Source organism: Herpailurus yagouaroundi, unplaced genomic scaffold (assembly GCF_014898765.1).
Source record: "Herpailurus yagouaroundi ecotype Mexico unplaced genomic scaffold, PumYag 186, whole genome shotgun sequence".
In the NCBI taxonomy this organism is placed as follows: Eukaryota; Metazoa; Chordata; class Mammalia; order Carnivora; family Felidae; genus Herpailurus; species Herpailurus yagouaroundi.
In genome coordinates this window covers 32,357,677-32,383,141 of record NW_024412417.1, presented here as the reverse complement: position 1 = coordinate 32,383,141, position 25,465 = coordinate 32,357,677, and the positions used below count along the sequence as shown (strand labels likewise).

General features: G+C 44.6%; 1 protein-coding gene across 1 annotated transcript in view; it reads left to right on the top strand.

Annotated features, from left to right (window-relative positions):
• The window catches only part of FBXO32 (F-box protein 32), a 36,445-nt gene extending 11,840 nt beyond the window's left edge, over positions 1-24,605 (top strand). The window contains exons 5-9 of the mRNA XM_040494363.1: positions 9,705-9,798; positions 10,911-11,095; positions 16,851-17,033; positions 18,510-18,653; positions 19,099-24,605. Coding sequence (XP_040350297.1) covers positions 9,705-9,798; positions 10,911-11,095; positions 16,851-17,033; positions 18,510-18,653; positions 19,099-19,188 — 696 coding nt within the window. The 3' untranslated portion in view covers positions 19,189-24,605. The remainder of the gene's footprint in view (positions 1-9,704; positions 9,799-10,910; positions 11,096-16,850; positions 17,034-18,509; positions 18,654-19,098) is intronic.
• Positions 24,606-25,465: the final 860 nt, after the last annotated feature.

Below are 25,465 nucleotides of genomic sequence, written 5' to 3'. Positions count from 1 at the left end.
CTTTAAAAAATGTTTTTTAATCTCTTTAAAGCCAAGTACATTAAAAAAAAAATTTTTTTTATGTTTATTTTTGAGAGAGAGAGAGAGAGACAAAGTGCAAATGCGGAGGGGCAGAGAGAGAGAGGGAGACACAGAATCTGAAGCAGGCTCCAGGGTCTGCTCTGAGACATCAGCACAGAGCCCAATGTAGGGCTCGAATTCACGAACCACAAGATCATGACTTGGGCTAAAGTTGGACGCTTAACCGACTGAGCCACCCAGGCGCCCCTAAAGCCAAGTACATTTTTTACAAAATGTGTTCATGCTGGCTTCCCTCTTCAGAAACAGACAACGCAGAGGGAATAAAAGAGGTGGCCAACACCGCTATCTCAAAATTGTCTAATTTTTATCTGTAAGTACAAAAGTTCTGTGGAATTTATGGAGTCAAAAGTTTTTAATATAAGCTGGGAAGGAAAGGTTTTCATATAGTATCTGTACCTTATTTTAATAGGCTTCAGATTATACTCGCTGCCTTCATCTCCTTCTCTACACACACACACCCAATGGCTTAAATACAATTTTAACTGTGGTTTTTAAGGATGATCTAAAACCTTTAGAGGCAACAACTTACCCATTTATGAAAGGTCATTTTAAAAATTGGTTTACACCATGCCTGAAGACCAACACATTTTGGAAACTCCCTTGGGAAGTCGGTGAGCATTCCAGGGGCTGGGCTGGTGGTAGGGCTGGAATTTGGTCCCCATGAGGAGGTGAGTGCTGACTAACTCAGCTAGGGCACAGAAAGGCCAATGGAGAAAGTGGGTCTCCAGTAAGCTGGGAGAGGGTTTTGGAGACCACACATCAACTCACAGCTGTCTGAACTAAGCCTGCTGTGGCCCACTGGTTCTCGTTTGAACTGGCTGCACATTAGAATCACCTGCAAAGCTGGTTTCTCTACAGAAGGCCACCTCTCGGGCATATGATTTAATTAACTGAAGGTGGTGTCCATGCATTGCTACTTAAATCTGCCCTTTGGTGACCCCCGTGTTTTTAAGTTTGGGAACCAGCTCAAAAAACTATTGGAAGCCCAAATGCTGGATTTTGCACATTGCGTTTTTAAACAAGACACAGTAAGGCACACATGCAGGAAAGGGTTTTCATGCTTTAATGCCAGGATGCCCTTTGACCGGGTCTTCCAGCTCTCTTTGTGGGATGCAGATGCCACCTCTAGACCAGAAAGGTTCTGGAGAACCTTGAGGACCACCTCCTGACTGGAGAGAACTGGCCCATCTGTGCTAGCATATCAGAAAGGACAAGCAAAAGCTTGCAACCCCAGTCTCTATCCCTCTGCAGCCCAAAAGAAAATCACAACCTAAACCAATGCACGTTATTTTTTTCTGCGTTACCACCCTAAGTCCGTTTGAATGTTTCCAGCAAGTTACTGCATTCCTACAACCCCTAAAAGTCTTTTCCAAAAACATGTTTTAGTTTAAGTTGACTGGCGGCTTGGCAAACAAAAGACTGAAATATGGCACTATGACTCAAATTCAAACCCAATGCCTTCAATTAAGGGCATGCTGTTGGTGGGTCGTGATGTGCAGGAGAAGCCTGGCTCCTTTGCTAGGTTCCTCTGCCGCAGTGACCTTGGATTAATTTAGCACTGCACATACTTGGCGCCTTCCTCTGATGGAGGGTGGCCCCTGCCACCTGGGTCTTAAAACCCATGGTATCTTTTTCTGTTGGGAGAGAGAAGCTGGGTTGGAGGGAGGAAGGCCAGCCACCCCAATGGCCACAGAGTCAAAAGAACAGAGCCGTGAGCCTATTTGAAAATGACTCACAGAAATGGTTGGAATTGTGAGAATCTACTGTGGGGCATTAACATTTGAGGGCACAGGGTGGGTCCTTCAGTGAGTGCTGATTAGGCTGCCAGGGATCTTACAGGAGAAAGTCTGTGCCACTTAGAATTCCTGGTTTTCAGTCCTAACAAGCATTGAGGCAAGCAGATACTGTAATGTCTGAGTACCCACAGAAGAGGGAACACTCACAAACAGAAGTAGGGGAGCACTCACAGAGGTGGGGACCTACCTGAAGAAATAGGGGTGCCTACATAACCCACAGAAGTAATGGGATACATTCAAAAGTAGAAAGGTACCCATCGAAGGGGGGGGGGGGCACCTGAAAAAATGAGGAATGGCCAAGAGACCAAAACAGTGGTGTTTTTGACCACGGACTCCTAAACAAATAACGTAAGCACATACTTTCAATTTACATATATTCATAAATTCATCTGTGAATCACATCCCTATGAAAGGTGCTAATAATGGTATCTGTCCCATCATGTTGCTCAGGGAATTAAAACTAAATTTAAGTGCTTTCCAACAGGACCTGGTATGTGGTAAGCACTCGATGAGAATCAGTTGTTGCCATTAATATCCTCATCTTTAGGGTGCTAATTACAGGCATTAGAAAACACACAAATAGATTACAGAAATAGACAATAGAGATTAAAGATGAAATAAAATGGAGAGATTGATGTTTGATACTTTTTCTGCCAGATTTTCTTTCCTATCCCACTTTGAAGGCCTCAAGATCAAATTTGTTTTGAGAACTCAGAATCTAAGCCTATCCCACCATGGGCCAGAAATATACAAAAATATACAAAAATTCTGTCCAGTTTCTACATTATCAGGTGCTTATTATGCAGAGGGATATGCTAAAATGGACAGGTGAGCTGAGTTTTAAATGCCAGTTCAGCAGACTTTTCTCCCATGCAAGGAGGTAAGCTCCTGAGAGCATTGGGCACTGTACTCCCAAGTGCTCTGGTTGAGGGTAAGGTTTGTTTTCAGGAACTGTGAGCTAGGATCCAAAGGCCCCTCCAGTCCACAGACAGAGGAGCTCCAAAGGCAAGGAGGTGACAGCATCCCCCTGCTAGGTCCCCATAGATCAAAGACTGCTTCCGGTGAATGCTTTCAAATTCCTAAATAGGTATTTCTGAATGAAATCCATAACGTTTACCTAGTGTTGCCATAACCACTCGAGAATCAACGAAGACCTGGTCCCTGCTTATCAGGATCTTCTGGGCTACTTGGGGGACAAGGTACAACTGCTGAAGTGGCAGACGGGGTTTTGGTCTTGTCTAGGAGACTGGAGGAGAGGCGGGCACCAGAGACAACCTATTGGAAGAGGTAGAATCGCTGAAGAAGGACTGAAGAACCAGTCCTTCCAGGAGCTGGCTAGGTGCTGAGGCAGGACGAAGGCTTTGCAGGGACAAATGCTGTGAGCAGAAACCGGGAGATGAGAAAGAATGGGAGGGGAGTGCTGGTCAACCAGAGGCCCAGGCAATGTGACATCCAGCCTCATGAAATCAGAGGGTAGAGGTTAGGAGTGCTAGGGTAGACAAGAAGCCCAATCTAAAAGCAGGATGATTGAAGCAAACAGAGCTACTCAAATTGATGCAAACAGGGAGCGGGGCACCATTACAAGTTCAAAAATATCTGGGATGGATAGAAGACAGGCAAGTTTCTCTCAGATGAGAATACAATTAATTTGTGTAAACTTGGCCCTCCTTCTTAGGATTTTAACACTCCGTTAGAGAGAGATGTTTCACTTGCAAATAATATTTACCCAATCTTGACATGCCTGAAGATTATTAATGTAGCTGCAATGTTCTCTCTTCCAACCTGTCAGTGTTCAAGCTCAAAGTCAGGACAAAACTTTCCAGGTTTTTAATCTGTGTTATCCACTGAATAAATAAGGGTCTTGAAAGTACATGGCACTCGGTACAAGCAGAGGCACTGCCTGATGTAACCAAAGGTTTCTTGCAAAAGACATATTTCTATAGGTACCCAGCTTGGGTATTGAACACGTGAGAAATGGCAGGGGCTTCTTGAAGCTTCTTTCCTGCCTTTGATAACCCTGAGGCATGTTTTCAATCGCACCTATAATTCAAACTTCAGAGCCCATAGTCACAGGAGATGGAAGAATTTAGAGATCAGTTATGTTCTTAACAATATCCTATGCAAGACAGAGTATGCTCCAGCAGCAGCCTTATTGTTAACCCCTGTGTGGTTTGGTCTGAAACAAACACACGGGGAAGCTACTGCTTTCTGTTGATGCTTCCGAAGCCCAATTTATTTACCATTCCTCTAGATGTCAGCTGCTTGCCTTCCTGGAAAGGGTGATCTGTTTGCACTATAAGTAATTTACTCCTGAAGCATTCGTCTGGGACCAGACCCCATATGAGTCCCAGCCTAACAGTCGAGACGATCTAGCACTGACCGTGATTGTGTCATTTGACCATCATGAGCCTCCTGATCCAAAGAGGAGGAATTTGGGCATACTCTTTCCCAGGTCCCTTGCAGCTACAATGCTCATTGATTCTAAAAGACAAATGTGTTAGAAAATAAATATTGGTTGACTGCCTACAACGTGCCAGGCTGGGGGTAGAGCGATTGGTAAACAAAACAACCCCTGCAGCCTTGAGGTTCATATCCCAATTAGACAGTCAACAAATAAGGAAACAAGATCATTTCAGAGATGTGTAAATGGAACAATGAAACCACAGTAAGATAAAAATGGCGACTGGGAGGTTTCCATAGAGGATGGTCACAGAAGGCCTCCCTGAGCAGGTGATATTTGAATGAGACCTGAGGGGTGGGTCAGAGCCAGCATGTGAAGCCGTGACAAGGGCAAAGGCTGGGAGGTGGGACTGAGCTGAGCCTGTTCAGGAAACCAAAGGCGGCCCTTGTGGCTAGAACAGAATGAAGTTGGAGGAGGGGCACAGGCCACATCAGGGAGGACCTTGCCAGTCACGGAAAGGAGATTAGATCCTCTTCTAAGGGAAGCTGTTTGAGGGTTTCAAGCAGAGAAGTGACATAAGCTGATTTTTTTAAGTATGAATGCTATGACGAACCGAAGGTGAGAGAAGATAAGAAACCTGTCCTTTCTTCGGTTAAGTGAGATAGGAGGGGAATAGCTCTTCTGCCCAGTCATGTTCCACACGCCACTTCAAACTGCGGTTGTAACCGCTCCAAGATTTGCCATACGATATTGCTTGCAACTAGATTTTTCCCCTACTTGACGTCTCCAAAATGAGCACGAGCCAAAGTTGAAGGGCAGGATGTGGTTTCGGCATGCGGTGACCACCATCCCTTCCTCTGGTAGCCCAGACCCATTCCTGTCACTGCACAACCAGTCACTGCAAATCACTCCGGATACCATGGAGTGGTAATGATACCATGGAGTTCAGGAGGGGCCTGAGAGCTGTCTTGCTCCTCCTTTTCCTCCTCCTCCTTACCCTCCTGCCTCTCCTTAAACACAGCACAGATTACTGGCACCTGGGCTAAAATTTGCCCGGCTGAAAAGAAAGAGCCATTTCCAAACAGAACATTTTCCTTTGCTCTCTTGTGGCTGGAGGCAAAGAATCCAGCCAGCTAAGTCATCTTGGCAAAGAAATTGCTAGATGTAGTCCTGCTCCCCTCGGCACACAGCTCTCTTAACACAGAAGTAAAATTAATCAATTTAAGTCCTCTTTACCGCTAGCTCCACACCATACTACCTACTGGTTTGGGGCCTGCAGTGTTATGCTGTTGTGGAAAGTAGACCTAAGTGGTTTACCCAAAGCAATGGCCCCATCCCAGTCATGTCGTTAATACTTTCTGCAGATTATTTCTCCCTTAGTAGTAAAAGCTGATTACCTGTCACAGTGTAATATTGATACGGCATTTCCAGACCCTGTCTCCCAGAATATAGCAATACGTGATATTGCTACTAGTTTTAAAGTTTGGTCGTAGAGGCAAATTTGATCGACCCTGAAAAGCTGAAGTCCTTAACATGTTTTCTGTTAAGACACATCTGGTTAGAGTCCACCACTTAACTACTGCTGGTGTGACTTTAGGTATTTGACTTAACTTCTCTGAGCTAGTGTCCTCTTTTTCAAATGGAGAGCCTAACTCCTCAGGTTACCATTGAGGACTAAGCGAGATCATACATGTGAGGTGCTTAGTGCAGTCACTGATGTGTAGTAAACCCCCATTTATCGTTAGCAAAATAAGACCTCACGGTAGATGCAACTATGTAAGTCGTAAAACGTATCAACGTTAACATTCATCAACAGATAGGGAGCTATTAAAATGTATCACAAACATAATAAAAATGACAGAAAGTGATATTAAAATTTGAAACCATTTAAGCATTTGGTTGACAATACATAAAATTGAAATACAAGGATTCTAAAGATCTTTAAACCATCTGTACTTTACTAATTCACTATGCCCACCCTGGCATTAATTTTACCTAGTGATATTCTCTGCATTATGATAAAAACTAATAACAATTTGAGTATATTCTTTGTATCAGACACTATTCTGAATGCTTTATGAACACAATCTTCATTGCAACTCCGAAGTTGGTACTATTATTATGCATGGTTTACAGATGGGGAAACTGAGGCACGAAGTAAAGTTGGTAAACTATGGCCCAAGGACCAAATCCGGTCCCCCACCTGTTTTGGTAAATAAAGTTTTATTGGAACACAGCCACATCTATTCATTTACATGTTGCCTAAGGCTGCTTTTGCACTATAACTGCTAAACGGAGTAGTTGTGACAAAGAGCCTATAGCCCACAAAGCCCAAAATATTTACTCTCTGGCCTCTTACAGAAAGTTTGCTAAACCCTGATATCAGCTATAAACTTCACTAAAAGATTGGGGTCTGGAATAGGAAGAAATAATATTTTATAATAGTAATAATGCCTTGAATTTGGTATTTAGAATGGGTTTTTACACATTTATCTCTTTAACTCTTATAACAACCCTGTAAAGTAGGTAGTCTTTTCATTTCCATTTTAGAAATGAAGAAAATGGGGCTCTGAGAGGTTAAGTGACCTATGCCACAGGCTAGACAGTAAACTCCATGCGTCTAGCTATCATGTGACCCTACTGTCATATCCACGTCACCTGCCACAATGCTAGGACAGAGTGGGCACTCAGAAAATATTTGCTAACGAAAGACAGTTGTAGAGGTCACCCAGCTAGAGAAGCTGGGTGTGTTCCTATTGCAGGGGTTTTTCTCCTGACCCCACAACTGCCTGGCAGTGAAAAGAGGGACTTTTTCTTGAGATCAGGTTAAACATAGCGTAGTTGACATGTCATCCTGATGTCGATGGAGAAATTTTCGCTGCCGTATTACTCTTCTTCCTTAGTCAAACATCATCTCAATCTGACCAAAGGGCTTTTTGTTTTCCCTCAGATGCATAGTCATAGCCTTGCGAGTTGCCTTCTCCATGTGATTGGTGTGTTTTTAGACAAGATTAAAACTGACACCCTCAAGAGATGGTAGTCACGTGGAATCTGGGTTTTGGATGGATTTCAGGCAGAGCTCCGCCCGCCCTCCCCCATTCCACCACACGATGAGTCACAGTGCACAGCCAACTGCCATTCTGAGAGCCACTCAAGGCTTTTGTTTTCTTTCATCTTGCTTTATGCTGGTCATGTGAGGCACAGTGTATTAATAGACCATCAGGCTGGCCTTCTCAATCTGGTTGTTGTTGGTCAGGGAGATAAATGCAAGGTCTGGCCGTTCCCTTGGTGCCATTTGTCACTCCTCTCTTGACTATCACGTGCTGGTTGGTGACAGAGCTGAACCAGACAAGCAGAGGTCATCGGGTGTGGTCACCGCCCATGGGTGTGGCCTCTACGGATGTACTTCTCGCCTCTCTCAGTGGGCACTGGATCAGCTCCTACTTCCATGTTTGGATCAGCAGCACTAATCTTAACAAACCAGCCTCCGCCTTGCCTCACCTCCTTCTCCCTGCATGTGTGAGAGATACAGAAGCCGGGCAGGAAAAGGTTTTGGGGTGGTTTTTTTGTTTTGCTTTGTTTTACTTAAAAGCAAAATTATGTTCAGGAAATTAAAAGTCTGTATGTGGTTTGACAGGCTCCAAAAGGGCTCCGGGAGGACAGAAGTTTTAAACAAATGTCTTGGAAGCAGAAGTTCTTTCAATTGCCTAGGGCTTTGATCCAGAAGTTTCGGTTCTCCTCTGCAGCCTACTTCTTAGAATGTCACTTTGCTAGTTCCCTCAGCCTTGATTCCAACGCTTCCAACAGTGTCACACTCGATGTTTATTGACCCAAAGTGAAGTTGGGCTGGGGCCTAGCCAGGAGATGAAATGCTCTTGAAAAGTTTCCTAGGAGCAGAAATTCAAGGTTTAATGTCAAAGAAGGGTCTTGGTTCTAAGTCTAAGGTGAGTGCGTTGGGGGCCTGCTGGGCTCTGGGGAGATTATTTTCATTTTACATCAACTTCTTTTGTTCGATAACTCCGTGAAAGCATCAAGTGTGTTGAGGTCTCTGCTGAGTCCTCTCCTTGCTCTCAGTAAATTGATAGTCTCTTGAGCCTCATTTTGTTCATCTGTTAAGTTGGTTGAACTACATGATCTCTAAGATTCCCTTCCAGTCTTAAGTTTCATTTTTTAACAATAGAATTTTTAATAGATTTTTTAAAAATATTGCCACAGGGGCGCCTGGGTGGCGCAGTCGGTTAAGCGTCCGACTTCAGCCAGGTCACGATCTCGCGGTCCGTGAGTTCGAGCCCCGCGTCAGGCTCTGGGCTGATGGCTCAGAGCCTGGAGCCTGTTTCCGATTCTGTGTCTCCCTCTCTCTCTGCCCCTCCCCCGTTCATGCTCTGTCTCTCTCTGTCCCAAAAATAAATAAACGTTGAAAAAAAATTAAAAAAAAAAAAATATTGCCACATCTGTAAAGAATTTTGCTACCAAAGAAAGACCAGACTAGGGACGCACCAACTTAAATTATTACCTTCATTTCTTTGTGTTTGGCAATAATGGGGGTCGTGGGATTGGGACACAGTCTTTCAATAAACACCAACCTCTATTTTCCACCTAATTTGTGCCAGGCACTGTGCTTTATGGGCATTCCCTCATTCAAAGCTCTCAACAATCTTGACGACTCTGAGTATTATTAGTACAGATGATGAAACCAGGGCACCAAGAAATTTAGTAACTTGCCCATAGCCACAGGGCAATGTGGTTCAATTTTCAAATCAAAAATTGAACCCAAGGTTAGGAGTTATAAGGATCCTAGCCTCTAAGCAGAAATACGTAGATATACAGTACAACCCTGAATTCCTCTTTTCCTGTGATTGGCCTCTTTCCACAGGAATTTAAGTGCAATGGAAGATTCTAATTAACAGCCATTTTTACTGAATGCTGCAGGAGCAGGAGACTTCTGGATAAGAATTTCCCCTTCCTTGGAAAATGTGCATCTTACTGACCATGAGGTTTAATTTGCCTTGAGAGTAGTTGGTGCCGGTGGGGAAGAAGTTCAAGTAGGAGTAGAAAAATTCTTGCTGGGAGTGATTGTGTACGACTCTAACATTTGCAGGTCATTGGAAGTTTTGCTCCCTTTAGAGTTCCTCAGCTTCACTTGCTGAAGTAGGACAGGCAGAATGAATTCACCCTGGCTGAAGCAAGACTCTTTATATTGAAAAGAAAACAAAAGCAATTAAATATTCAGCCTGATTCCTGGGTTTTGAATTACCCCCCATTTGTCTTTCACTTTGAGCATCTGCTTTTTATTGCACTGTGGGCCCGCCTGCCATCTATCTCTCCCTGTCGATCTGTCTCTACGTGTCATGTGACCTGAAAGCAAAGATTAGAGGAGAAAAATGTCTCTGTGTTCTAAGCCTGGCAACTTCTATTTTTATCCACAGCTGTTGGAACTGATAGCAAAGTCACAGCTCACATCCTTGAGTGGCATCGCCCAAAAGAACTTCATGAACATTTTGGAAAAAGTGGTACTGAAAGGTGAGTGCGCGCTCTCTCTCTCTCTCTCTCTCTCTCTCTCTCTCTCTCTCTCTCTCTCCCTCACCCCTTTTTATAGAGATGGGGATGGGCAGATGGGTTTTCTGATAGAGTGGACCTGTCACTAGATTTAAGGAAGAGTGAGTGGATGGAAGTGAATGACTCCAGATGCACTTCTGCCAAATTCCAGTTCAGAAAGGAGGGTCACTTGTGAAAAGGGGAGACACCATCACCCTCCCATCCTCTTATTAGGAGTATCCATTTGCCCTGCTATAAGCCTCTCAAACTTCTCAACGTGGGCACACATCCCAACCTTGGCTAACCAAGCCCTCTAGATTCTAAATTCCTAGAAAATTGAGCTATATACAAAGCAGAATAGACTCATACACTATTTGATCTAAAAGAAACTTTAATTTTTTTTTTCAACGTTTATTTATTTTTGGGACAGAGAGAGACAGAGCATGAACGGGGGAGGGGCAGAGAGAGAGGGAGACACAGAATCGGAAACAGGCTCCAGGCTCTGAGCCATCAGCCCAGAGCCCGACGCGGGGCTCGAACTCACGGACCGCGAGATCGTGACCTGGCTGAAGTCGGACGCTTAACCGACTGCGCCACCCAGGCGCCCCAAGAAACTTTAGATCTTTGGCTCATCTGAGTCGTTGTACACAGAGGGAAACTGAGGCCCATAAGAAAGAGTAATTTATCCATAATCACACAAAGACTCAGCCAGACAGGATTGGAACTCACATTCCTGACGAGTGACCACTTGCTGGGCAGGATGTCACTGCTGGGCAAAAGAAACTGCCTTCAAATCAGGTGAGCCATTGGTGCTGGCAAAACTGTGAAGGGAGAAAGAGTCTTTGTCGAAAACTAGGGAGAAGAGAACAAAGAGGGACCTAGATAGTGGAAACTCTACCCAGTAACCTCAAGTGTAGAAGCTTGGCCAAGTGTAGAATAAATAACAGTGAGAAAGAAAACCACATCCCCGGAGGCAGTACCCACGTAACATGAGCAGAATCGAGAAGAAAGGCCCACTTATAAAATATACAGTGTTTCCAGTATCACGACTGTTAATATTTTTTTCTCCTCCCCCCCCCCCCCCGCCCCCACTCCAGTCCTCGAAGACCAGCAAAACATCAGGCTAATAAGGGAACTACTCCAGACCCTCTACACGTCCTTATGTACGCTGGTCCAGAGAGTCGGCAAGTCTGTGCTGGTCGGGAACATCAACATGTGGGTGTACCGGATGGAGACCATTCTCCACTGGCAGCAGCAGCTGAACAGTATCCAAATCACCAGGGTAAGCAGCAGCACCCCGGCTTCCTTCTGGCAGTAAAGACGTTAGTCGGGTCCTCCACGGCGAGGCAGGACTTTAAATCCACGGTGGTGGTGGAAGAGTCTCAACTATTCTGATCTGATGCTTTCTACTTGGGTGCTGGCAGCGGGCTAGAACTTCCCAGGAGAGGGAAGCAGAAGAACTTGGCAAAACAGGATCAAAGTGTGGGAACTGAAACCTGGTAGGAAAACTGGAGACTTCGATCTGGGGTGGGGGACAGGGGGAATCTCTCCTCTTTGCCCATTTCCTCCTAAAGAACCTGTCCCTTATAGCTCTAGGAATGCTGCCTTGGATATGATAGAGCTACGATGGCAGTGGCTTGGAAAACTGGTGCCAACTTTTGAAAATTCTAGTTCCAATGAATAATTATGACAAGGAAGCCTTTGGTTAAAGACTGTGAACATACATGTAGGAAAGAGAAGAGTAATTCTCACTCAAAGCAAAAAAAAAAAAAAAAAAAAAGCCCTATATTACAATGAAACTACTATAAGTAGTGTCTTTTGACTTTTACAACATAATTTGGCCCCCAGCTCTTGTCTTCTTAATAGTGAGCAGCAGGACGAAGGCACACAAAAATGTGAGAAAGACATTGCTGTAATCTCTAAGGCTCGCTAATGGACAGGCATACTTAGACCGCTCACATAGCGCTCGACTCCCGTATCTAATCACCCACCGCACTGTTCTAAGTGGTTCCGGGACCCAAGCTGATAAAGTTTGGGTCCGCCCCATCTCTCGAGGCAGTAGCATGAAAAAAACCTGTTTGACCTCTTTTAAATAATTACTTTACTAACAAAGTTTTCAAAATGTAGCATCCTTGACTTTGCTGTTAACACCCTCTCTAAGACTTAGTTTCTCAAACCCTGAAACAAGGGGAATAATTAGAAGCCTCAGAATTATGTGACTTCCTTAGTCACGTAGGCTACAACTCCCACACTTACACACACACACACACACACACACACACACACACACACAGCAGAGCTCAAGCCCAGATAATCTTTCAAAAGCTATCTCAATTATTTGACTATTTTAAGAGAGTACATTCTGAACCTTTACCTAGTTGATTCTAATAATTTACCCCAATCCCTTCTCTCAGGTATGGGCATAGTTTGACAACATGAACTTGTGACCCAGATTCCCAGCTTATCTCTCCCAGAAATTCACTTACACCTTCTACCTGATTTCTGGTATTCTGTGTAGCCTGGACTTAATACTTTTTTTTTTTTTTGGTCTAAGCCCAGGAGAGAATTACCCAGCCAGTGATCTAAATGAGCAAGTCCCATTTGTCTCAAGGGCATCTTCTCCCAGGGGAATTTGGGACACTGTTTAGATGATCACACTTGCCTAGAGCTTGCCTCTGTTCCCTCTGTCCACACCACAGGAGCCCCATGGGCTTACTTACCTAGAACCACCCCCTTAATTGACCCATGGACACCGGAAGATAGCCATTGTAGTTACTCTAACCCTTCATGGAGTGAGAGGGGAGTGGGGACCAGAGAAGCCCAGTGACTTAGGTCAAAACCGGGACTCTCTATTCCTCACACGGCAAAGCTTTCTTAACGTCAGAGATTTCCAAACTTCTTTTCAATCCAGCTTTCTTCCAACTATTTATTCCATGATCCAGCTTTTCGTAACCTTTTAAATCCAGCGCAATCCTGTGCAGGACAGATCAGACACGGAAGTTCATCTCACTCGCCCCTCTGCTCCTGGCACTACAGCCAGGCCAAGCTATTCCCTGCCCCTTCCAAGCTTGGTCCCGCCTCCCCAGACCATCCGATACACGGAAACCACTCTCCCCTCACCTTCTTCAGAGTGGTTATTGCTATGTGAAATTATCTCCTGCCTGGTTCCACTTCCCTGCCTCCATCCACTGGCTTCTGAGCACCGCAGGGAAAGACCCCACCATCTTGCTCCCTCTCTGTTCCCTCTTCCTTGCTCAGAGCAGAAGGCAGTCAGTAAATCTGAGACGAATGGATGAACAATTGAAGGGAAGTCCCCCACCACCTGCCTGAAATAACTCGTGCAGTGTTTGGGGGAATATAGATGGAAAATACTGCCCTGGGTTAGGGATGATGATAAACATTTACCAATTGCAGAATTTGGGGTGAGTTAGTCAGCATCTCCGGGCCCCATTTGGAAAATAAAGGCAGTAATACTGATCTCCTAGCCCTAGTGTAGGATTTAATAACCTATAGAAAGTACTTGGAACAGTGCCTGACATGTAGTAAGTCTTTAAATGTGTCAGCTCTTATTATTACTAATGGCTCACTCTGTGGCCGGCTTTCTTCCAAGTCTTTCATATTGTATTAATTAATAATTGTAAGTAGGGGTCTTTATGATAGCTCATTTTCACTGGGCACTGGGCTAAGTACTTCTGTGCATTATCTCTTCCACCCTGCCCGGCAACACTATAAGATATACTTTTCCTCATTTTGTAAATGAGAAAAATTAGACTGCGTAGTTAAGAATAGCTGGCTGGTGCCTTGATACAGATCAGATGTAGCAGTATGGGGACTGAACCTCAGGCCTGGCTACAGAGACCGCGCCTCTACCCATACTCTCTGCTCCCCTCTGCCCTCCTTCCCAACCCTCCTTGCTCTGAGCCAGCGATTTTGAGAGCGGTGATGGGAACCCATGGAGCCCTAAAGAGCTTGTCACACAAATGCCCAACTCTCTGGAGGAAAGAAAGAGAGAAGGGACTTCGTTACTTCAGTGTGGACTGTATTTTAAAGCCAACTTGTTAACAGTTTGGACCAAAGAGAAGTATGTTATCACACAAAAGTGTTAAGGTGACATTCACACTAATTGCTTTCTATTTGCCAAAGTCCTAGCACTGTCTTCCCGGCATATAATCTCATTTCCCTTCAAAATTTCATCTCTAATTACATGGAGCCAATGTTGTTTGGCAAAAATAATTAATAGGATAAAGGATGAAGGGGAAAAAAAAAAGAGAACTGGTTTGGAGGGGAGAAAAATCAAATAGAGCCACAGAGTGCTGTGGGCAAGGCAGGGTTTGGGAGCATGTAGAGGATATAGAGAATCCATAAAAGAATTTTTTTTTCCCAATGTTTGTTTATTTTTCAGAGAGAGAGAGAGAGAGAGGGTGTGCATGAGCAAGCATGGGTGGGGGAGGGGCAGAGAGAGAGGGAGACAGAATCTGAAGCAGGCTCTGGGCTCTGAGCTGTCAGCACAGAACCCTATGTGGGGCTCAAACCCACCAACCGCGAGATCATGACCTGAGCCGAAGTCAAATGCTTAACCGACTGAACCACCCAGGCACCCCTAAAAGGATTTTAGCCAAATGCTTGACTGGAAGAGCAAGAGTGACTTATTTTTCTTATATATTTACATTCAAAAAGAAGAAGGCATATAAGCAGTTAAAACCATTTATCAGGAGTAAGGGCTCAGCATGGGGTCTGGGCAAATATTTTGGAAAAGTTCAGGTTTGAAAATTTGAGAGTGAACTCTGCCAAGTGGACTTTAATAGGAGTTCATGTAATAATTGGCCTGGGAGTTTTAACCAAAAAAGTAGATGCTTTGAAGTGCTGGAAACAAAAAGAAAATGTCATGGCAGTTTTATTAGCTCACATGATCACCAGCAGATGATAAACGACAAATAGGTCTAGAGCCTTCAGCAGCCCGGCAAAGTCCTGAATTTTGCAAACAATTGAAAGTTCAGCCCAGCAGCCTGAACAATTTAAATTGTCAAGTCATAGACATTTCTGATGAGTTAAGAGGCTGAAGCCGATCCACATCCGAGATTGTCGGAGCTAGAAGGGATCATCAGAGTCTTCTAAGCTCATTCATTTTGGACATGGGGAAACTGAGACCCAGAGTTCCCAAGGACACCTGGGATCCAGATCTGCTTGTCCATTCGGTGTATCTCCCATGTCACCTGCCATTCTTCTCCACAGTCCAACTTCCCAAGGCCCCCTGCCACTTCCCACCTTCCCTCTACACACCTCTCCTGCTTGGCAAGGGACACAGGTGGGAGTCAATAAGACTGCATACCCCCTGGAATCCTGGGCGGCGGGGGGGCTTTGGTGTCCCTCGAACAGAGTAGTTCCCTAAAAATTTGAGGAGGGGACTCAATACCCTTTGACAAGATAGTTTTCCCTGAGCTAAGGAAGGGCTTCTTCATCCTCTATTTTTTTCCTTTGAACGCGCCCCCCCCCCCCACCGCCAGATGTGACAGAGCACTGAGCTAAAAATGTCCATAGTCCAAAATCAAGAGCACACCCAGGTCTAGCGTGAGAAGGACAAAGAACCACAATTTTGGATGATTTGTGCTGACTTTGTATCCAAATGGCAGCATCCAGATGCTGTTCAAGACATATCAGCAAATACTACTGAGGACCTCCTCCATACAGACTGTTGCCAGAGCACTCTGTGCTTACTTCCTGGTCAGCACTTAACATACTGCTCTATAATTATTTGCTTATGTTTCTGAGTATCTTGCCAGCCTAAGGAACCCATTCCAACTCCAGTACCAGGCCACAGCAGGCCCTCAAAAGAGGTGGTTTGTGCTGGGCTAGGCTGCAAGGGATATGAAATTAGACCCCACCCCCCCCCCCCTTCAAGGTTCAAAGTGTAGATGGGGTAACATAAGCCCATCAAAATTTAAACAATAAATGTAAAATTAAACAGTAAATACAAAATTAAAGTTCAGGCTTATAGTAGAGGTTTCTGATTAATAGCCTGTGTATTATTATCCACAAAGAGTTTTTTAAATGTCCCATGGAGCCCTAGGTTTGAAGAGAGATGCTCTAATGGATGGAATGGATGGTGTCACTTAGGTCAGAAGGTTCTGGACGAGTTAGTTCCAAAGCGCACATGCATGTGCACATACACCCAGGCACAGGGTCTTTTTGTTGCTGTTTTTTTTACCTCCTTAATTATTAAGGTTTTGTTCATCCCTCAGGTACTTATTGGGTGCCACTCTATGCTAGGCACAAAGGAGACAGCAATGACAAAAGACAAAAAGTCCGGCCCCCGTGGAGCTTACCTTCAGCAGGAACGTTCCATTAAGCTTTCTTTGGGAAAATGCCTTACATAACAAAAAGGCACTGGTTCCAAAAGTGCCCGAGAGAGATCATGGGAGTTCCAGGAAGATGCAGTGAAAGAGGGCTGGGGTAGTCACAAACGCAGTAAAAGGCCTTTCGGAGGAAACAAGAAGACGCTGGATCTGAGGGAAAGTAATTGGGATGGGCAGAGAGGCCTGGGGAGAGCAGGGGCCCGTGGGCAGCATGTTTGGGCACAGGTGAGAAAGCCCGCTTAGAGATGGGTTGTCAGGAGGGGCAGTGACAGAGTCAACTCAGGCGGCAGGGGCGGGTGGCGCCCCGTCCCAGGCACCCCGCCCTTGAAGAAGGTAGCGAATCTCGTCGCGGAGTGAATTGAGTGGAGCACCAGAATCGAACATGTGCTGTGCTGTTCAGAGGATCGTTAAAAGTATAAAGCTTTGTCAATCTCAGGAAAATCCCTCTGGCACCATTCAGCTCGAGCTGTTCAGGGCTGTTCCTGTGGGTCTCGGCCACGGGTCCTGCATTTAGGGCATTTCTGCATTTAAAGCGGGGAGAATTGCTGCTTCTAATCTCTGATCAAAAAACCAACTTGAGGGTAGAGGACGAGGGGACAGCTGCATCCCTGGAGGGTGTCACCTGGTGATCCGCTGCCCTCCCACCCTGCAACCCACAACTTAACATCCTCCTTCTCCCCACAGCCTGCCTTCAAGGGCCTCACCTTCACCGACCTGCCTTTATGCCTACAACTGAACATCATGCAGAGGCTGAGTGACGGGCGGGACCTGGTCAGCCTGGGCCAGGTGGCTCCTGACCTGCACGTGCTCAGTGAGGACCGTCTGCTGTGGAAAAAGCTCTGCCAATACCACTTCTCTGAGCGGCAGGTCAGGGGGCCCAGCGGGCAGTCCTTCCTTCTCTCCCTTCTCTGTCCCCCACCCTCAGACGTCCTTGGCATTCTTCTCGCACTTTAGGCATGGGTGCCCACCCTCCAGGGCTTCCTGGCCAACTGGAAAGCAACAGTACAGGGAGTTTCTAAATAACGTATGTGAGGGTTTCCCTTAAGGTGATTTTGATGAGAAAAAAAAAAAAACTTACTTTTTTTTTAATGTTTATTTTTGAGATGGAGACAACATGTGAGCAGAGGAGGGGCAGAGAGAGAGAGAGAGAGACAGAATCTGAAGCAGGCTCTAGGCTCTGAGCTGTCAGCACAGAGCCCAATGCAGGGCTTGAACCCACGAACCGCGAGATCATGACCTGAACCGAAGTCGGATGCTGAACTGACTGAGCCACTCAGGCTCCCCCACCAACTTACATTTTTAACCTATATGCACACTTTGCAATTTGCTTTAAAAAGTTCATAAAGGGGGTGCCTGGGTGTCCCAGTCAGTTAAGCATCTGACTCTTGATTTGGGCTCATGTCCTGATGTCACAGTTCATGGGATAGAGCCCGGCTTCAGGCTCTGCACTGCTTAGGATTCTCTCTCTCCCTCTCTCTCTCTCTCTCTCTGCCCCTCCCCTGCATTCATTCTCTCTCTCTCTCTCTCTCTCTCTCTCTCTCTGTCTCTCTCTCTCAAAAAGAAACATTTTTTAAAAGTTCCTAAAGTGGCATCAATCCTCCTTTTCTATAACAAGGTAACTTACAAAAGTCACTTATTTTCATGATATTTTACAGCTGATGTACTTTTACAGATATTATTTCATTTTAGTCTAATGACCCAGGGTGGAGTAGGTATCATTATGCTCACTTTAAACAGATGAGGGGGCTCAGACCACAGGTGGCTAAGTGACTGTCCAAACTAGGGGAATGGCTCTCGAGGTGAAGAAACCGGCCTTGGATCTGAATTTGAACTGGGGCCTTGTGACACCCAAGGAGTCCTGTTTCCCCTCCTCGTGCTGCCTCAGATTTTTTCCCCCCAACTTCTTTATATAGACATGTGAGTTCAACAAGTTCTGTTCATGAAGCCACTAATATTTAGATCTAGATTAGAGGCACTATGCCAAGGAGTCACCGCATTTCCCGGGAAATAATCACTCAAGTGTACAGCTAAGAAAAGATTGAAGGTGTTTATGGAGATTACCTAAACTTTAAAGGACCATCCAAATATAATTTAGTAGAGGTCACTAGTAAGATGTCACCATCCACCTGTTTCTTTTAAAGACTGGTAAAAGCTACCATTTAATAACTGGGTAGAGCTCAGAAGTTCCCTCTTTATATCTTGGCTATTTTTTCCCTGGAAATTGCAGGACACAGATGAGAAAGGGGGAAGGAGGGTGGGAACAGAACTTTTCAGAACCAGAAAACCACAAGCCATGTTCTTGATGAACTCTTCTGCAACTATCTGTATTTGTTTGCAATTTAGATCCGCAAGCGATTAATTTTGTCAGACAAAGGACAGCTGGATTGGAAGAAGATGTATTTTAAACTTGTGCGATGTTACCCACGGAAAGAGCAGTATGGAGACACCCTTCAGCTTTGCAGACACTGTCACATTCTCTCCTGGAAGGTATGTGTCTCCGGTGGCTGCCACAGACCCCCAGCCCAGCCCCTAGGAGCCAGCAGCACTGCCAAAGCCTTTCCTACTCCTTTCCTGCTCTTCCCCTCTGCAGCCCCCAGCTGAAGGTGTAGGGAAACTGAGTCAGTGCCTGGGGAAAAAAACTTTCAGAGACATTCATTTCCTCCACCCCCTTACATATATATATTTTTTATATTTATGTATGTATATTTTATGTGTGTGTATATATATATATTTTTATGCATCCCACCCACCTGCAAATTCTCCCATCTCTTTGGGCATAGGCATACACACACACACAGCTCTCTAGTTTTGCATAACTCACGGCATTCTTGACAGAGGAATGTTGCTGTGAGGTTGGGAAATGACTCACGGTGCTAACAAGCCAGCAGGATGCTTCTGAGAACCTAAACCTACCCATGATGTTCCTTTCCAGGGCACTGACCACCCGTGCACAGCCAATAACCCAGAGAGCTGCTCCGTTTCCCTTTCACCCCAGGACTTTATCAACTTGTTCAAGTTCTGAATCCCAGCACATGATGACACTTCAGACGGGTTCCCCGGCTGATTGGATTCTTGGGAATACGGAGTTTGGACACTTCATTTGTAAATAGTGTACATTTGAAATGCTGGCTCAAAACTTCTGAGATAAGTCACTGAGAGGATGTTGGAAGCGGAGAGATGCAGTTGCTGGCTGGGAATTTAAGACCATGGACTTCTCATTAGAATTGGTATGGAAAATCAGAAATACTGTAAATAAATTTTTTCCCTATCTGCCGGCAAGACTATAAGGGCAGGAATTGTTTCATCGGTGAAAATGGAATTTCCCTGACGTTCACTGAAATGCCTTTGTAGTTCCCTAGGGATGTGGAAGAAAAGGGCAGAACTCGAATACAAGATAGAACACTCTCTGTTTACAATGTGAAAAGTTGCTTAAAGAAAGGAAGAGAAGAAAACTTCGTTATATATGAGAAGTCCCCGCGCTTTGGTTTCGATTTTGGGGGGTTTGTTTTAAAAAGGCAAAGGAAGCACCACCCATCTTAACCCGTGTGGGCACAAGGCCTTATCTTGCAAATATGTCACACAATAGTCTACCTCGGAAAGTATGCAATGCCCTCTCTGACAAAGCGCATTGTCCAGTAGGCAGTGTCTGTTTTTCTTGGTTTTTCATCACCTGAAAGTGGTTTAAATAGGAAAGGGATACTGGAGGCAATCCTCATCATGCTTGAGACTTCCTTTTTAGGCGAAGAAGCACTTCTTCAGAGTTGCCTCTTTTCTAGAACAGCCCCACAGCGCGTATGCCTCTTTCCCTTTCGTGCTGTAGCTCATTCAGGGCAACATAAGGCCAATTAAAAACAGTCCCGGAGGAAGTCCTACCGCAGAAAAGATAGAATTAGTCACCCAATAGCTGTGAAGACTTTCTATTCCTGTTTAACTTCTTGGTTTGTCTGGGCTTCCTGGAATATCTTCACGGATAAGCATATCTGTGGACTGGTCGGAGCCGGAGTGCTGATAAAAGCTTGTAAAACAGGTTTTACATATCAGTTAAACGTGTTTCCAGCTGCTGTTCCTCATGACAGGGGATGAGTTGAGGGGCTTTGTTTTCTTTTTGCCCAACATCAAAATTCAGTCAACCTAAGCTAGCACTTCTTGCAAGGATGACAAGAGAAAGCCTGGAGTTCCAATCACAGGGAACAGAAGTACTGTGAGTTCATCCTACACTTGCTACATACCCCTGGGGATCTTGCGAGGCAAATATCAGCAGGTAGCTGTGTAGAGGAAAGGGAATCTCAGGACTTAATGAGTTCATTGTCAAATATTCCTGGGATGGGGTAGGGGATGTTTGGTTTTTTTTACTTTTTATAGAACTTTGCTTTTCTACAACAATGTACATATCTTGGCAGTTGTATTTGCTTCATGCTTTTTTTTTTTTTCTCTCACGCAAATAAAGTTGCCACTCTGCATGGCCTTGGCACATAGGTGAAGCAGAGATAGGAAACTTGCTCACATTCACATTGAAGAACAGGGTATCCTTAGGGGTTGAACCTTGGAGTGACCAGATGAGGGGAGAGATGGTTAAGCACGTACAGAAACGAGGCAAGGGACCAGCCGGTGATGCGAAGTCCCTTCATGCCCATCCGTCAGTGCACAGTCCACGACTCAGCATCCCAAAGAGAAGTCAACCATTAGTCCCCTCACTTTGCAATGCCTGTGTCTACACCCCAGGGTGTCTCCACATTTCTTTTCCTCATCACCCCTGACAGAAGAGAAAATTAAATTGAATTTAAATTCTCCCCACTGTGACAAATATTAAAGAGTAAGATTTTGTTGGGTAAGGTTGAGCTTTAGGAACCCCTGTATTACCTGATGGGATTTTTGCTTCCCCTTCCCCCCTTAGTCAGAGTCACAATGAGGATGCAGGGCCTAAGTGGGGAATAAAAAGCTGGCACTTCTATAATTCAGAGATGTGCCCTCAAATGTCTCAGCTTCCTTAAAGATGTGGGGCAGAGCTGGGTTAATTGTTGCTCTAGATGCTGGAACCTTTAGCTCTGACATTTTTAGGTTTAGGCATCCATGGCCTTCCACATCTGCCCATCAACTCATGACCTCTGCCCCTTCGTGCTGATCAGGGAGGTGGAAACTCCTGGGTACCCTCAGGTTTACAGTCCCGGAAATGTTGCCTGCTTTCGACTGTCAGAACAAAACTGCCAAACCAGTCTCATCTGGACTTTGTGCAATGCCCACAATTGCACATCATCTGCCAGGCAGCAAGGCACATCTGTGCAGGATGACTCCTACTGCCAAGCGGTGGGGTTATGGTTTTCTGAGATGTTTACCTTGATGGTGCCTCTGGGCTCTCCCCATCTCTGTTGGCATTTTTGGAGGTGGTGTGAAACAGAGTCAAGGAAAAATTTTAAGGAAGAAAAGAGAAGAAACCAATGCTCTTGGTTCTCTTTCATTGGGAGAGGAGAATAAGAAAGGAAATGGCAGGTGGAGAGGGACGGGGGAAGGAATAGAAATGGCCTATCTTTGATGCTGTGGTTTGTATGAAGGCATTGGAGAAGAACATAGTGGGTGCAGGGCATCTGTGTTGGCACCACATGGCAGCTGTTAAGCATGGTCAGAGCCTCCCATGTAAGTAAAGTGAGTGAAAAAGAAAATACTTGTTCCCTGGGTACCAATCATCTAGAGAATTTCTATTGGCAAACCCTCTCGGGACAACCTAACCTCAAAACAAAACAAAACAAAACAAAACAAAACAAAACACACAAAGAATCCCTGTCTCCCAAACTACTGGTCTAAAAGCCAGAGGGACAGGATGATGGAAATTGCTGGAAGAAATAGAAAGCTCTCCTCTCTTTGCTGTACCTACCTACTACCCCTGACCCCAACCCTGTGATGTAGAATTTGAAATTGATGTCGACTATGAAGTAATGCGGACTTCCAGAGAAAGAAGGAGTGTGTCCAGGGCAGTGTGAGGAAGTCCACAGGGATGTTCTGTATGATGAGCTGGTCCAACATAAAGGTGTATGAGCCTAGAGTCTCTTAAGAGTAAGGCACAACGTTTGGGGAAAGAATATGTGAGTGCTCACTTCATAGCAAGATCCGGAAGAAGGTCCAATGACATCTTAAGCCAGGTTGCATTATTAATGCTATTACTCTGAGGAGACAGATCAGTGGCGTGGGAGGGTAAGTGGCATAAAATACAAAGTGAAAAACATCCCCAGGGCATCGGGTATGAGATGACATTTGTTCAGTAATGATCAATTTTATATTGAAGTGGCTGGGAGGAGATACTTGAGATGCGCTGGGTTGACATTGCAGAACACTCAGCAACAGTGGGCCTTCCTTGGGGACATGACTTGGTAAGTTGTGTACTGTGTTACCACCATGATTCTCCGTGGATTCAAAAACTTTGCTCATAAGGAGCCTACGATTAACAGAGGCTCTGTTTTTCTGTTGTTTTCTATGTGGGAGAAGGGAGGGGGCTTAGAGTATCATTTGTCTAAGCAAGTGGAGTGATTCACAAGGTCAATCATTTCAAGACATGTTCAACAATGTATCATTTGTAGCACTCAATACAATGTTTATCATAAAATATGCACCTGAGTTTATATTTTTCTGCCAGGCTATAGGGCAATAATGTTTTGCTATGCACTCTATTTTGTGTGAATTTTTTTAAACTGTAATTTTATGTGTTAATTTTTTTTAACTAAACTATATCAAACATATTCTATGTGGACATCTGGGTTTTTTTTTTTGTTTGTTTTTTGTTTTTATCTGTTTCCAACTATCTGAGTCTGTGAACCATCCTTCTGACTGGATGCTGGCCTAAAATCCTATTAGTGTTTAAACAGACCTCAGAAACACCCTGGACCTCTAGACAAACGCAAAGCCGTGGCTCTTTGATATATCTTGGGCTCTTGATGTCTTCAGTAAACAAGATCGTAACTCCTTTAAACTCCACGTTTTCTCTACAGGTTTTCTTTTCTTTTTTTTTTTTTTTATTTCTTTTTTTATTTTTAAGAAGAGTAAACCCTCTGTGGTTTTCCAAAGGAAGGAAACTCCTATCCCAGACTTTAATGCTAGAAGGGAAATGAAAGATTGTGGAGTCTGGCATTCCTTCTTGCCTTTCAGCATGAGGTAATGGGTGCACAATATTCAGGGGACAAGTCTGAGCCCATCTGGTACTCAGTGGTAGAGCTGAGTATAAACCTGGGACTTTCTGAGGTCTTTACTTTGTGCCCCCTACCCAGCATCTTTTGCTATGTCTGGAGACACATGATACCTGACCTGAATCTTCTCAACACCTTCGCCGTGGAAGGCAAGCATGAGAGTCCGGTGTTAGGCATGTGGCCATTATCTTTTCCAAATATTTTAAGCCCCTGGTTCTCTATGGAGAAATTCACATTTCTCCCTGGAGCCACTTAACATTTTTACAAACCTCTGACTCTATTGTGAGGACAGCATTCTAGTGAGTACAACCTGCTCGCCATAAAGTAAGCAGCATGTTTTGACAAATTTACTTTTCCCTGGGTACTTGCATTTTAATTCCAAAAGTGGCCCTTAAGACAGAAAACGGCTGAGCGGCCAGCTTGCTTTCTAGAAACTGAGGTTCTGAAACCAAGCTTGGGAACCAAGCAGATATTTCCTCTCTTAGACTAAGAGGTACATTTAATCCATACCCTCATCTCCCCATCTTCCGGCACCTGGCATGAGATCCAGTGAGCTTCTGTCCCAGTGCAGACCCTCCCACTCTCTGCTAAACCTCATCTTCACTAAGCAAAGAGGGATTACTCCAAGAGGCAGCAAAGAGCGAGGGACCACAGATACTTCTGACTTTGTCTGCTGGACATTTTTCAAAGTGTCTCTGAACTCAGCAAACAAAGCCTCCTGAGAAATCTCTCAAAACTCAGGTCCTGCTCCATTTGTCCAAAAATGGATAGCTGCTCCAAATCTCTGAACTTCTTAAAACTCCATCTGCTACAACATTACTTCTGGAGTCTGAACATGACTTTTTCTGTCTTTGAGTATAGCAATGTTTGTTTAATTAACGATGTACAAGTCTGTTAAACAGAAGGCTCCAAGTACTAGTCTATTCCTGCGAACTCTTGGCACTATCTTTATTCTACCAAGTGCCAATAACCCTGGCTAAAGGGGGTGTATATTCAAGTCCACGTCCTAAGTCGAGAAGCTTTACTCCTTTCAATAAAAAAATGCTATAAGGGGTTGAACATTGTAACTAAAAGTATGAGGTTAGACTAATTACATACAAAAAATGTTTATTTAATATTGTGTGAGCTAAGCCCTCCTGTATAAATTATTTGCACACTTTTCTTGCATGATGAATTGATTTTTTTATAGTTGTTTGTACCAGACGGTGGCATATTTTTGTAAAGATTTTTTTGACACTGAATTGCAATAAATGTTTTTCCAACAACACGCTGGTGCATTTTGGTGCGTGCCAATTCAAGTTGGCTTTCTGAGCACATGGACTACATTTATCTTTTGCCTCGTAAGGCTTATATGCCTTGTCCCAGAAACTTGTTACCGTTGTTGTAAAATTTCTAGGGATATGTAGAAAAATGACTTTGCTGCTGAGTACCAGCCTCAGTCAATAAGACAGAACTGTGCTTAAATGGGATATTTCCACTTACTTGTGTATAATAGAATGATTGGGGACTAGTGAGATGTGAAATCAGTATCAGTTTTTTCATCAACATTTATTGAACAGCTACAATATGCTGGACCCTGTGCGAGGCACTGGGAATAGCATGGTGAACAAGACAGATACAGTCCCTGCCTTCATGGAATTTAGATTCTAGCAGGAAAAACAAAGACAGACACACACAAAGCAAGTGGGAAAATATTTAATTCATAAGAAGTGCTATAAAGAGAGTAAACAAGGGGCTGAGATGCAGAATGTCAAGGGGACCTGCTTTGGACCAGCTGTGCCGGGGCGGGGGGGAGGGGGGTCTCTCCAACAAGAGATACTGAAGCTGAGGCCCAGAATGTGAGAAACAGCCTCCTCCAGAAGAGTGAGGTCATGAGCACTTCAGAAAGAGGGAATGGCTTGTGCAGGGTTCAGATCATGGTCCTGCCGCTTACCTGCAGTGTGACCTTGGCCCCCTTGACTCCTCTAGGTCCCAATGTCCTAGACTCCAAAATGGTGAAAATAAATCTATGACTGGGGTTGGGAGGGTTATGTGAACTACCTCAAGTAAAATGTGTGGAGCCACACACACATTCAATAAATGCTCATTAAATGTTAACAGTTAACAGTCCCTGAGCGACAAGGGTCT